Genomic DNA, 14,099 nt, shown 5'->3' on the forward strand with positions numbered 1-14,099 from the left:
CCGATGATTCTAACATTGGATCGTTTCATTGAGTCAGTAATCTCCCGTAACCTACATTTGTGGGCGTGGATTTTTTTAAGACCATCTTCTATTTTCATTTTTTCCTCTATTAACCCATCCTCCAATTCACTAACCCGTTCCTCTGCTTCTGCGACCCTGGCCGTCAGAGCCTCTAGTTTTGCCTGCATTTGGCTCATAGAATTTTTAATTTCTGTCAGATTCGTTCTCATTTCTGTCCTTAGGGATTCTATATTCTCAGTAACCTTTTCGTTAATAGTTTTTTCAATTCTACTCATCATTTTGACCATCGTTACTCTGAATTTCATTTCTGATACTTTGGTTACATACATATCCATTATTTCTGTGGCAGAGGCCACAGACTCACTGTCTTTTCTTTGCTGGGGGGGGCTTCTCCTTCTTGTCATTCTGATGAGGAGAGGTTGCGGGGTTGTCCAGAGCCCAAATTATTGACTGGGTCCCAGGCCTTGCCCCTTGTTTTATAGGGATCTTAGGGATGTGGGCTTCTTCTTTAAAGATTTTATTTATTTATTTGTGTGGCAGCCAACCAGCGAGAGAGAGAACAGAAGCAGGGGAGTGGGAGAGGAAGAAGCAGGCTCCCAGCGGAGGAGCCCGATGAGGGACTCTTTTCCGGAACGCCGGGATCACTCCCTAAGCCGAAGACAGGCGCTCAATGACTGCGCCACCCAGGCGCCCGGGTTGTGGGCTTCTTGATTTTTCAGCCTGCCTTCTGGGGGAGGGGCCTGCCGCGCCGATACTCAGGCAACCCTGTTTGGGTAGAGTCTCCGTGTCCCCTGCGAGGGGTGATGGGGATGGGCACTCTCTGAGCCGGTATTTCCAGGCTTTTGTTCTCTGGCGGCTTTCCCTGGCGGTTTGCTGTGCCTCTTCTGAGAGTCAGAGCAGCAGCGGCCGAATTTCAGCCTCTGTCACGGAACAGAAGGATTGCGGCCCGTTCTCTACTAATGTTCTGGCCACTTTAACTGTTACTGTTGGTGCTGCTCAACCCTGCAGCGTCCCGGATGTGCGCCCCACACCCGGCGTCCCAGCCCTCACTTCCAGGGCCGGCGCGTCTCTGTCCTTTGTGTTTCTAACGCCGCCAGCCGCCAGCCGCCCCGCGCGCTCCGGAAGCTCCCGGTCTCAGTCTGGATCCAGTGAGCGCACCGGGATTCCGGGGTTCCGCGAGATGCCTGGTGGCGCGCGCACCGGCTCACGGTCTCAGTCTGCTGTTTTGCGGGTGCCGACCACGAGCCCGCCCGCTCTCCCGTGCAAGTGGCTATCGCTTCCCGGCGCCCGAACGCGGCGGCTCCCTCCCCCTTCCGTTTATCTTCCGATATCTGTGCACGGTTTCATGGCTCCCCGCTTCGTACCTCAATACTCAGCGCTGGAGATGTTCATTTGTAGAGATCCAGATGCATCTTCCTGAGTCTCAGGCTGGTTCCGTGGTTGTTTAGGCTGGTCTGGTACCTATCCAGCTCGACTCAGGGGACCGGCTGAAAACGGTGTCTCCTACTCCTCCGCCATCTTAACTCCGCCCCCCAGTTTCATGATTCTTAACTGTTTTTCCCCTACTTGAAACAGTTCATATATGACTTTGACTCCATGTTAATAATGACTTTATTCTAGTTACTGAGTGGCTTCTAAGCTAAATCTCCTTGCCTTACTGAGCAGCCACTTCCTGTAAAAGGAGAGAGAGCTAGGAAGCCAGACTAAGAGTATCACATGCCAAAATGAGAGTGAAGGGAGAGATCTCTGTATTTGCCTTGTTCCTTGACCTCATCCCTTTTAGAATGCCAACCCTGAAAGACCACAGAGAAATTTTGCCCACTTAGGGTATGAGTCCTAGTTCCTATTCTGTTCCTACAACACAAATCAGATCTTGTCAGTAAGCAATTGTAACTGTCATGAGGATTTAAAAGCTTATTTTTGATGTCATATCTACCTTGCCTTCATTTCTATAATTTCAAATTTTGGTTCAGCTAATTATCTCATTCTGATTTAGAATTATTTAATTATTTGCTATTTTGTTTTGTGAGGGAGATGTAGAATCTTCTCAGGGTTGATCAGAAAGTAGTTAGCAGAGGTGAATTTAATGTTTAAAGCTTCTGGCTTTCAGCCTTGGACTTAATCCATTCAGCCAGATTGCCTCTTTAATTGCGGACTGAATTGAAAAAAAGAAAAGCACTCATGTATCCTTGCTATAGTACAAGCTTATTGACATAGCCTCTAACAGTGTTAGTGATTTAAACAGGGAGAGAGACCTGATCCTTTTAGTGGTTTTGTTTGTTTTGTGCAGTCTTGGACTAACAGCCAAGAATAGTTCCCTTGTTACAGAATGGGCCTCTAGTTTCTCCAGCAAGAAAGCTTAAAAACCAAAAACCAAAAATGTAGGATATTTATTGCATGATTTCTCTATTAACTCCAATTGTAAAATCCCACTGGGAGAAAATTGAAAAGAGTAAACAGGACTCAAAGGGAACTCCAAACTTTCCCATGAACTAGAATTTGTTGATTTGATTTTTGTCTTTGTTTCCCCCCCCCCCCCCCCCGTAGTTCTTAGGGAACTTCACTTAAACGAATCAGAAGATCAGTACTTTCTTATTTGGTAGAGCTGGTTTTGCCTGTTTACTTTTTAAAGTTTTTATATTACTCAACCTATTGACAGCTTTTAACATTGTTCACCACCACCACCTTAAAATGTTGTATTCTCTGGGTTTCTATAACATCACAGTCTTCTGATTTTCTTTTTTCATTCTTTCCTCCCTTAAGACTTTCTTTTACGTGCCTCTGCATTTTCAGGGCCATAACTATTGATACATGTCAGCATTGTGAGCTAGCGTGATGTTAGTGAACCCACCTTTGGGTGATCCCATCTGTTACGATAGTTGTCATTTGTCATCTCTGTGCTAAAGAGTTCCAAAACTGTACTTCTGGGCCAGATATTTCTCCTGAATCCTGAACACACTTATTGAACTCTTTATTGGTTGTTTCCATTCTGAAGTCATAGAATCATCTGACATGAAGTTGAACTTTTCTTTCTTTCCCAGACTTCTTTCTGTTCCTTTGTTTTTGTTTTTGTTTTGTTTCGGTTTTGAGTGAAAATACCATTAATGCAATTTTCTAAGCTTAAAACTGGGGATCATCTTTAATTCCATTTTCCTCATCTTTCCATATATTAATCATTGAGTTCTGCAGCTCTTTTCCCTAAATATCTCCTTAGTCTATTTCTTTCTGCTTTTATTGTTAGTATCTCTTTTGCTTGTTGTTCTTCAGCTGTTGTTTCTGCTTGGAAAGCTTTTCCCACACCTCCCTTCCCCTAGGCTTTCAATTCCAATTTGCCATTCAAATATCTTAACCTTTATAGGTGATTACCTCTAGAAAACCTGCTTTACTCTGTAAGTCTGTGTTAGGCACCATCTTCTCTGTACCACAGCAGTCAGCCTTTCTAAAGCCCTTGACATTACTTTGCACTTGCTCATTTGTTTTTATTAGTATCCCCCATAAGACCAAGTTCTTTAGAAGCAGGAATTATGTTCATTTTTTCTTTTATTTAACACGTTTTTACTGAATACCTACTATCTAATAGGAACTGTTCTAGGCATTGGGAATATGACAGTGAAAGACAAGGTTTCCGCCCTTAAAGGAGCTTATGCTCTAGAGCTATCTAGCAGTTCTAGATAGTGAGTAAGCAAATGAACAGGATTACTTTAGGCAGAGATAAATGGCTTTGAGGAGAATGAAAGGCAGTGCTATTCTAGGGTGTGACTAGCAAGGGGTAAGTGCTAATTCAGATTAAGTTGTGGAAAGGCCTCACTGAGGAGGTAAAGTTTGAGCTAAGACCTGAAAGATTATTAAGATCTAGCCATCTAGTGAGATGATATGACTATAGCATAAAATGGGTATGGGGGCAAAAGTGGAAGCAGACCATTTAGGGAGCTGTTGCTGTGTAGTCTAAGAGATTATGATTATGGTGGCTTTAATGAAAATGATAGTCTAGGTTTGTGCTGTCCAGTGTAGTAGCCATTGGCTACATGTAGCATAAATTTAAATTAATAAAAATATGTAATTCTCTAATCACACAGTCCATATTTTAAGTGTTTAATAGCAATGTGTGGCTAATGGCTATTGTAAGAGGCTATATAAAACATTTCTATCATTGCAGAAAGTTCTATTTGATACCACTGGTCTAGGTGGAGAGAAATCTATGGATTCAATATATATTTTGTAGGTAAAGCTAATGAGTTACTGAGGATAATAAAGTAATTGAGGAATTTTTCTTTTTTGGCCTGAGCAACTGGGATTTTGGATTTTGGCTTGAGCAACTGATAATGAGGCTATGTTTTTGAGATAGGAACAATGGAGGAGAGTCATGTTGGGGTACAGGTGGATATTAAGGATACTTGTTTTGGCCATGTTAAGTTGAGAATCCCATTAGACATCTAAATGGAGATGTTAAATATTCATCTTTATCTCCCTAGCACCTAGTACAGTAGTATGTGTTTACTAAGTACTTATAGCATGTAGAAGTAAAGAGGTGACATTTGAACAAGGTCCTGATGGTTCTCTGAGGACAACAAGAGCAAAGTAATGAAAGTGTAAAGAACACGGTGTGTTGGGAACAACTGCCTTGTTTGGCTGGTGCATAGAGTATGTGTAGGGAAATGGAGGAAAACAAGGCCAGAAAGTTAACTTGTTCATCCCTTCATTTAGCAAATGACACCGGTCAGTCACTTGGAATACATCAGCAAACAAAAAGATGACAACAAAATCTCTGCTATTATGGAGCTTCTGTTCACATGCACATGTGTAGTGGAGAGCGGTGAGAAGATAGACAGTAAAACCTATGCTAGTAAAATATATTGTAAGGTAGACTGTGAAAAGGTGAGAGAATATGCCGTGCAGATTACCTGGAGGAGGAAAATAACAAATGGAGGGAATAGTGAACATAAAGGCTCTGAGATGGAAATACGGGCCAGAGATCAAGGGAGCAGAGTGATCTAGGGGGAACTGAACTAAGAGATGAAGACAGAGACATAAAGGGGAGCCAGGTTTTGTAGGGTATTATAGATCACTGTAAAGACTTTGGCTTTTACTCTGAGCCAGATGGGGAAGCCATTAGAAAGTTTTGGTCAGAGGTAGGATATGACCTGACTTACATTGAAGCAGGGAAACCAATTAGGAGTCAGTTGCAGTACTGTGGGTAAAAGAGTTGGTGGCTTAGAGTAGAGCATAGTCTGGAGGGTGTTAAGAAGTAAGCATCTTCTCTATATACTTTTGAGATAGGGTAACAGCATTGGCTTAGAGATTAGATGTGGGTTGTGAAAGAAGAGAAGGCAGTGATTGACTCCAAGGTTATCTGGCTTGGGCAAACAAAAGAATGGAGTTGCTATTAAGTGAAATAGAGACAACTGTAGGAAGAACAAGACGACTGTTGGAGGGTGGTATCAAGAATTTGATTTTTGTTTTATGATGTTGAGATGCTTATTAGGCATCCAAGTAGAGATATAAATAGGTAGTTGAATATATGACTACAGAGTTAAGGGGACAGGTGTAAGATAGAAATTTGGAAGTCATCAGCATATAGATGGTAGTTAAAATATTTAAAGTCCTAAGACTGGATGAGATCACCAAGGATGTGAGTATAGATAAGCAAGAAGTCTAAGATTGATCTTTAGGGCATAATGATGTTAAGATGTCCAAGATGAGGAGGAACCAACAAAGGAGAATGAAAAGGAACAGTTAAGAGGTTGGAGGAAAACCAGGAGAATATGGCATCTTGAAGCCAAGTGAAGAATATACTTGAAGAAAGAGAGATTATTACCTGTTCCTTATACTGCTGAATATTGAGTAAGATGAGACTGAGAACTGACCCATTAGATTTGGCAAGGTGGAGGTTGCTGGTGTCTTTGAAAAGGGCCAATTTATTGTAATGGTGAAGGCAAAATTCTGTTTTGAGGGGCTTAGGAGACAATTTGAGCTGAGGAAGGGGAGTTACTAATAGTATACAATTCAGGAAGTTTATTAAAAGGCCAGGAGAGAAATAGCGGTAACGAGAGGAAATGTGGGGTCTAAATGGGGTTTGTTCTTTTAAGATGAAAGATAATATAGAATGCTTGTACACCAAAGGGGTGATTTGGTCAAGATGGAGAGACTGATACAGGAGAAAGAAGAGCTAATTACAGAAACCAAGTCATTTAGCAGGTGGGGAGCAAGGAATCCAGTGCATAATTGGAAGAGTTAGTGTTTGACAGTGTATGACCATGGAGTGAGTGGCTGGGTGTGGTGGAGGATGAGGAGGTCAAGGAAATTAGAGGCCATGTATTGGACTGATCATCCATGTGTGCATCATGTGCAACAGTAACAATGGCGGAAAAAGACATTAAGTCAGAATGAAAGGGAGTGCACGGAGTTAGGTTGATGACTATAACAAAAATAGGTGTTGTAATCTGATGGCCTGCACTTCAGAGACAGTGGAGTTTTTGAGGGAGGAGGTTTTGAGTGAGGATTTCCTTTAGATCATAATATATGATTAGACTATGCAAATTGGCCGGTATTTAAAATTTCCTTGTGAATTAATAAATCAAGGATCTGATCAGCAATGGCTGCTAATTTCTCAAAAAGACCAATATTATATGCTTTGCTTGGTGGTGCACAGCACCATCTAGTCTTTCAAAGGAAAATAAAAACCAAAATGAAACCTGATCTAGTTTCCAGATCTAAGAGGGTGCTATACGTTTTGCATTATGTTGCCATAAAGGATGGATCAGCCAAATGAGACCATGGAATCCTCTGTAGGACAAGCCAACCAGCTTCTTCAATAAAAGTATGCAAGAAAAAAAGAAAAAAACAGAGATGGAGGAGCAGCCTATAAATTAAAAGAAACATAAGAGAAATATCAATCAATTGCAATGTATGGATTATAATTGGATCCTAAGTTAATCAAAATATTAAAACAAAAACCAGGGGCGCCTGGGTGGCACAGCGGTTAAGCATCTGCCTTCGGCTCAGGGCGTGATCCCGGTGTTACGGGATCGAGCCCCACGTCAGGCTCCTCCACTATGAGCCTGCTTCTTCCTCTCCCGCTCCCCCTGCTTGTGTTCCCTCTCTCGCTGGCTGTCTCTGTCTCTGTCAAATAAATAAATAAAATCTTAAAAAAAAAACAAAAAAAACAAAAAAGCATTATAAGCTAATCAGGAAACCTGATGGGTTATTTTGTGATATTCCTATTTGTTAAATTTATGCATGTTAATAGTATTGGATTTTTTAAAGCTATTATTTTTTAGAGATACAGATCTCTTTAGAGAAAATGAAAGCCACATTCAGTGTGAATTGATTGAAAACATATACTTCTATGAAGTTAATAATCAAAGCATATTAATAACCTTATACTCTAGAATGTTAGAAAAGATACTGATTTTTTCTGTATATCCATGCATAAATAAAGTGTGATCAACTTAATAAAAATGGGCAAAATACAGGAGTGAGCATTTAATAAGAAATGTGTGTGGTGTTTTGCAGGAGTTGGAGAATATGTAATTCCACAAACTTTGTAAAGATTTTAGCATTGCCAAAATCTTTTTGGAAAACAGTTGGGATTAGCTCTTACAATTGGATATTCACATCAACTATGATTCAGCAATTCCACTCATAGGTATACATCAAAGAGAAAATCTTGCTATGTACAAGAATGTTTACAGCAGCACTATTATAATAGCAAAACGTGGGAACAGTTTACCCTCTAGTGATAGATTGGATGAATGAATAGCCTCTCGGTTAACAGGAGAGTAGATCAATAAATACAATGAAATATACAATGGTCACATCAGATAACTAGCAAACAGAATAGTGTGAGTGAATCTCAATAAAACAGATCCCAAAATACTACATATAGTCTTGATACTCTTTTTTTATTTTTATTTTTTTAAAGATTTATCTGAGAGAGAGAGGGCGTGCAAGTGGGGGGAGGGGCAGAGAAGAGGGAGAGAGAGAATCCTCAAGCAGACTCCCTCCTGGGGGGGGGTGGGGCACAACACACGATTCCATGTGAGATCATGACCTGACCTGAAATCAGAAGTCAGATGCTTAACTGACTGAGCCAGCCAGGGGCCCCACCTGATAACCCTTTTTTAAAACTAAGAGCAATAAGAATAAAAATATATATAAGAATATGAATTTTACATATATATGAAGACAATGGGATACACAAGTATATACATATATAAATAAAACTGTATAAAAGAGAAAACAAGGGAAGCAGGAATGGGATTCAAGATGATGGATAACTTGGTTGAGGCGAAACAGTGGGAGGGGGAAGATGACTCCACTGTATGGTTAGATGGAAAGTATTGTTGAGGTCCTAGGTTTTTTTGTTTGGGTGATGGGTTTGTAGATGCTTATTATAGTATTAAAAATAGTAATTAACTAAATAAAAGGCCATTCAAGGACCAATAAAGATAGGTGCCATGAACCAAGGGTAATGATTACTATATTTCTTTAATAACTGATTTCTAAATAAAGAAAAATATTATTCCGTATATGCAGCTATATAAATAATATTTTGAAATCTCTATGGCTGTAACCATCAAAAAGGCATACTCATGAATATTGATTTTTGCCCAACTTTGGAAAGATTTTTCCTAAGTTCCAAATGCTATTTAAACGGATAGTGCCTAAAAATGCAAATAACTTGGTCAGCTGGAGAATGCTTGAGGTTTTTGTGGATACTTGAATTTTTTTTTTTTTTTTTGCTTAATTAGAAATACTTTTTTCTGAAAAAATTTTTAAAGCACGTTAGTTTACTTTTCTGTTGTGTTAAATATATGAATTTCATGATTGAATTTCTTATAATGCTTCAATGTGATTATTATTTTGGAGGGCACAAAAATTTGGCTTACTTGGCTAGATTTAAGAACATAATCCTGGAATTGGCCTTTTCCCCTAAGTCCCAATGTGAAGCTGTTTTCTTAGGATTTCTTTCTTTTTTTTTTTTAAATCATGTTTTGTTTTGTCTTGGCCTCATTCTGGTTGACATTTTATTCATTCAATTTTTGTTATAATGTTGCCATAATTTCTGTTTCAGATTATTCTGGTTTTGGCTCCAAGCTGCTCATATTATTTAAAAGTGCTACTTTGTGTACTTACTTAAATCCCTACTTCGTTACAGATACCTTGCTCGGTGTACCCTCCGTAATCACAAACTGAGGCACATGCTCTGAAGTAAGGGAATGCTTCTGTGAAAGCAAAAAGGGCTGACCTGGACTTAAAGGAGTGACCTTTAAGCGGAGCTAGAAAGGGTAACTGGTAGACTGTAAGGGTGGAGTATAGGTCAGGTACGGGATTCAGGTTAGCAGAAACTGTTTATACAAAGATGCTGTGGCAGAGGGAGTGCAGTACAACTAAAGAAAGAAAGAAATGGTGCGCTGCAGTGGTGGGAATCAAAGAGCAGACAGTACAGACTCGTGGCAGGGGGGAGTGGCTTATTCACTCAGGACCTAAGAGCAGTGGGAACCCCCTGAAGATTTTTAATTAGGAGACTCCTGAAGAACAGGTACTTGTCTAATGTGTGTCTTCTTGAATAGACTGTAGGCTCCACAAGTAGAAAGAGGAGCTGTTGATCTCACCAAGTGCAATACAAGTAGGTTTTCAACAAATAGTAAATATCACTGTTTAATAGCTCAGTGTCTGGCACATGGTAAGTGCTCAGTAATGTTGGTTGTGGTTTTCATTGCTCTAGATTGGCCTTTGATATGGACAGTGTCTACTGTAGAGTTAGAGGTTTCATGAAATAGTTCAGTCCAACAGTATCCACTGAAGACTTGTGATAGACTTGGAAGAATCAGCAGCTAAATATATTAAAATTTCATCACTTTTTTCCTCCTATTCCCCAAAGATGTAACAGAGCAGAAAAGTGATGGAGAATTCTGTTAATAAATCAGATTAGCTTACAGTGAGGTGAATAGTTGCTCCTGCTTCGCACTATTCATTTTTTTCAATTAGAGTTTGGTGCCTGGTAAGATTGCTTTTATGGAACCATTTCTGCTGGAGTTCTCAGGTAACATTCCCTTTTCATAGTTCATTTGAAGTAATTTCAACCTTATTCCTCAGTTTTATTAGTTTATTTTATATAAAGTGAGTTACCTTGTCATTTTTCACCCCAAATAAAGACTGCTATTAGAAATATTTCTTCCAAAACTCTATAATCATTTTCGTACTATAGCTTTAATATTTTACTTTTTTCAAGTGTTTATATATGATGTGTCTTTTCTTAATATGTATGGTATATAGTTATATCACCAATGACCTGGCTATTTTTTCTTTCCTCTTTAATAGTAACCAGTACCACCATGTAGCACATAGTTGCTGTTGTGCACATTAATAAAAAGTACCCCATCTGGGTAGACTAATTTACCAGAAAGGTCCCCTGCTTCTGATACCTTCTAAAGGGTGGCATCTGGGCCATTTTCAGCCTCTGTTTGTGCCTTTATGGGTGCCTTTAAGCCATGCAAAAACTACACAGCTATACTTAGTGTCCCTCAATAGTAACTCAGTATAAATTAGATATTGCTCACAGTCAACCAGATCATAGATAATCCTTTATAAACAAACTATTTAAAAAGTCTGTCACTTGTTCATTTATGTGTGTTAAATGTAACCTTCAGTTAAAACATTAACAATTGTATTTAACTTGTTTTCAGAACTTTGGTAAAATTGGATATATGGGAGGAAGTTGTTTTTTAGGAAAATTTTTTTTAAAATAGAGCTAAGATTCTTACTTTTTTAATGGTCTCAGCTTTGCCTAGAAGTAAATTAAAAAAAATATCTGTCTACTTAATTTTTTACTATGGAAATTTTTTTTTTAAAGATTGATTTATTAATTTGAGAGAGAATGAAAGAGAGCATGGGGGGAGGGGCAAAAGGAGAGGGAGAGAGAGAGTCTTAAGCATACTCCATGCTAAGCGTGGAGCCTGACACAGGGCTTGATCTCAGAACCCTGAGATCATGACCAGAGCCAAAACTAAGAGTTGGTTGCTTAACTGACTGTGTCACCCAGATGCCCCACTATGGAATGTTTTTAATGTATAGGAAAGCAAAGTGGTGAAGCCTCATGTATCTGTCATTTGGCTTCAGCAATTGCCAGTGTATTGTTTTATCTGCTTCTCCCCACTTCTCCCATCACAAATTATTTTGAAGCTAATCCCAAATATGATTTTAATCTGTAAAGTCATCAGTATCTACTCTGAAACATAGACCGTTTTTTTTTTATTTTAGTAATACAAATGCAGTTCATTATCACATCTAAAAATTAAAATAGTAATATTATCAACCATCCAGTCAGTATTCACACTTTGTTTCGTAAGTGGTTTTTAAAGTTGGTTTGTTGAAGTCAGAATCAAAATAAGCCTTGGGGTGCCTGGGTAGCTCAGTCGGTTAAGTGTTCAACTCTTGGTTTCGGCTCAGGTCATGGTCTCAGGGTCCTGGGCTCAAACTCAGCCTTGGGCTTTCACTCACGGTGGAGTCTGCTTGAGATTCTCTGGCTCCCCTCCCTTTGCCCCTCCCCCCAGTGCATGTGTGTGGGTGCACATGCGTGCTCTCTTTCTCTAAATAAATCTTAAAAAAAAATCAAAACAAGTCTCTATATCTTGATTTACTATTCATCTATAGCTTCCCCTTCCCCGTTTCCTTTTCTCACATTTTATTGAAGAAAGGGTTATTTGACCATTTTCTGCATTTTCTGATTAAATCTCTTGTGGTATCATTTAGGCTTAACAAGAATATTTTGAACTTATGTTTACATATGATACCTGATCTCTATGGAGTAAAAATTTTTTTTTGTTTAAATGGATAAATGAATGCTTAGTTGTTAAAGAATGAAGGATTCCAAAGATTTTGTGAATATGAAAGGGAGGATCTGAAGAAAAGTCCATAAGCCTCAGAAAGCAGAGAATTTTGTAAAGCTGTTTTGTAGCTCTGTGATTGTTTTGATAACATCATTTGTTGCCATCTTAAAATATCTGTAGCAATAATATACTAGCTTGATCTTTTAAAAATTAACATTTATTATTTTTCTCATTTACAAAAAAGATACCAGGTGATCAGCACTCCAACAGATTTTTTTATGGTGATGGAATATGTGTCTGGTGGTGAATTATTTGACTACATCTGTAAACATGGACGGGTGAGTAACTTATTATCTAGTACAATAAGCCCCTAAGGAAAAAAAAAAAAAGGACAGTAGGAAATAGCAAACCACAAAAATATCTTCAAAGTCAGGGTTGCTTCCGTAATAAAGCCCAACTAAAGATACAGAATATTAGACATATTTTCTTTCTTAAAAAATACACTCTTCAAGGGGTGACTGGCTGGCTCAGTCAGTGGAGCATGCGACTCTTGATCTTGGGGTTTAAGTTCAAGCCCCACATTGGGTGTAGAGATTGCTTAAAAATAAAATCTTAAAAAAAATACACCTTTTTGGGCACCTGAGTAGCTCAGTTGGTTAAGTGTCTGCCTTCGGCTTAGGTCACGATTCCGGGGACCTGGGATGGAGCCCTGTGTTGGGCTTCCTGCTCAGCGGGGAGTGTGCTTCTCCCTCTCCCTCTGCCCCTCCCCGTGCCCCTGCTCTTTTGCTCTCTCTCAAATAAATAAATAAAATCTTAAAAAAAAAAATACACGTTTCGATTTTAGGAAACATGTTCCACTTAATTGCCAACATGATGTCAGTGCTTTTCAGAGTGAAAAATCTGTTCCATAACATTATGGTGACGCTTAAGGATTTCCTTTTCTTAGCACTTTCGCATAAGTTCTGTTTTACATTATGTTTTACTTGTTGATTGCATTTAGTAATATTAATTGAATATTAAATCTTACTGCCTAGCAGCAAAGAAGAGTCTTGTTGATTGACATGTTGAGCTCTAATGCAAGTTTTTGGTTTGTTTGTCTGCTTTGTTGAGAATTCTAGCCTAATTCTCATTAGCTTGCTCAGTTACATTTGGGCTGATTATGAAAGTAAAACTCTTGCTATGTACATGTCCCAACTATTCTTAGTGCAGCTTCTTTCATACTTGCTAGGTTGAAGAGGTGGAAGCAAGGCGGCTCTTTCAGCAGATTCTATCAGCTGTGGATTACTGTCATAGGCATATGGTGGTTCATCGAGACCTGAAACCAGAGAATGTGCTGTTGGATGCTCACATGAATGCCAAGATAGCTGATTTTGGTATGTAACTCCAGGGTTGTTCAGAAATGTACTAGTTGCCTTTTAAAGTGTCAGTAGCAACTGTTAAAGAACTACGAACTTGCAGTTTCAACTTCATAAATCCCATACCATGAAAAAGGGATTAATGGCACAGTCTCCATGTTAGCGTGTTCTATTCATGTAAACACAATTTTAAAAATGCACATGCTTCTAGAGAAGTTTAGAGGGCCAGTTTCAAGGTAAAGCCATTTAATCTGCATTTCCTTCTAAAGGAAAAGTTAACCATCTTTTTTTGGGGGGGGTCATAAACTCCTTTGAAAATCTAATGAAAATATGGGTACTTCCCTTGATGAATTCACTTAAAGAGAAATACATGAAAATGTGCATGCAGTTTTGAAGACTTAAAGTCTTTCTGATTTGATCAAGGGTAGATTTCAGGGTAAAATCTAACCACTTGCTAAAAAGAATAGGAGTTTTTGTCAGGAGTAAAACAAACAAATAAAAAACAAAATGTAAACTTAAATGCACCAAACAATTTTCTGGGGTAAACATACCTGGAAAAAGTACCATAGTAGGGTGTTTGGAAAAAGGATTAGGAAGTGAGAGTTTATAGAGAGAGGTAGAAATGTGCCAGAGTTCAGCATTGCTTATTTAAAATTTTTGTAGCTTGTCTTTAATCTAAAAACTAAGAAACTAGTTTCTCTATTTCTCTTCCATCTCTAAATTGCAAAACTCCTTAGTATGATAGTTCAACTAGATTTTTGGTTCTGCAGATTATTTTTTCTATGTTGAATTAAAGCTTTCCAAATTAAAAGTTTTTGGAACATACTCTTAATAAATTGGAGCCTGTCTGATTTCTACTTAGAGATTTTTTTAAAAGGCTTTGAAAGCATGG

The 14,099-nt window shown here is 38.7% G+C and overlaps 1 protein-coding gene across 3 annotated transcripts in view; it reads left to right on the plus strand.

Annotated features, from left to right (window-relative positions):
* The window catches only part of PRKAA2 (protein kinase AMP-activated catalytic subunit alpha 2), a 72,214-nt gene that overhangs the window by 35,998 nt on the left and 22,117 nt on the right, over positions 1-14,099 (plus strand). For all 3 annotated transcript variants that reach the window (XM_045802238.2, XM_045802239.2, XM_087865921.1), the window contains 2 exons: positions 12,097-12,190; positions 13,081-13,225. In XM_045802238.2, the coding sequence (XP_045658194.1) occupies positions 12,097-12,190; positions 13,081-13,225 (239 nt within the window). The remainder of the gene's footprint in view (positions 1-12,096; positions 12,191-13,080; positions 13,226-14,099) is intronic.

Source organism: Ursus americanus, chromosome 12 (genome assembly GCF_024610735.1).
Source record: "Ursus americanus isolate L20-20 chromosome 12, mUrsAme1.1.p, whole genome shotgun sequence".
In the NCBI taxonomy this organism is placed as follows: Eukaryota; Metazoa; Chordata; class Mammalia; order Carnivora; family Ursidae; genus Ursus; species Ursus americanus.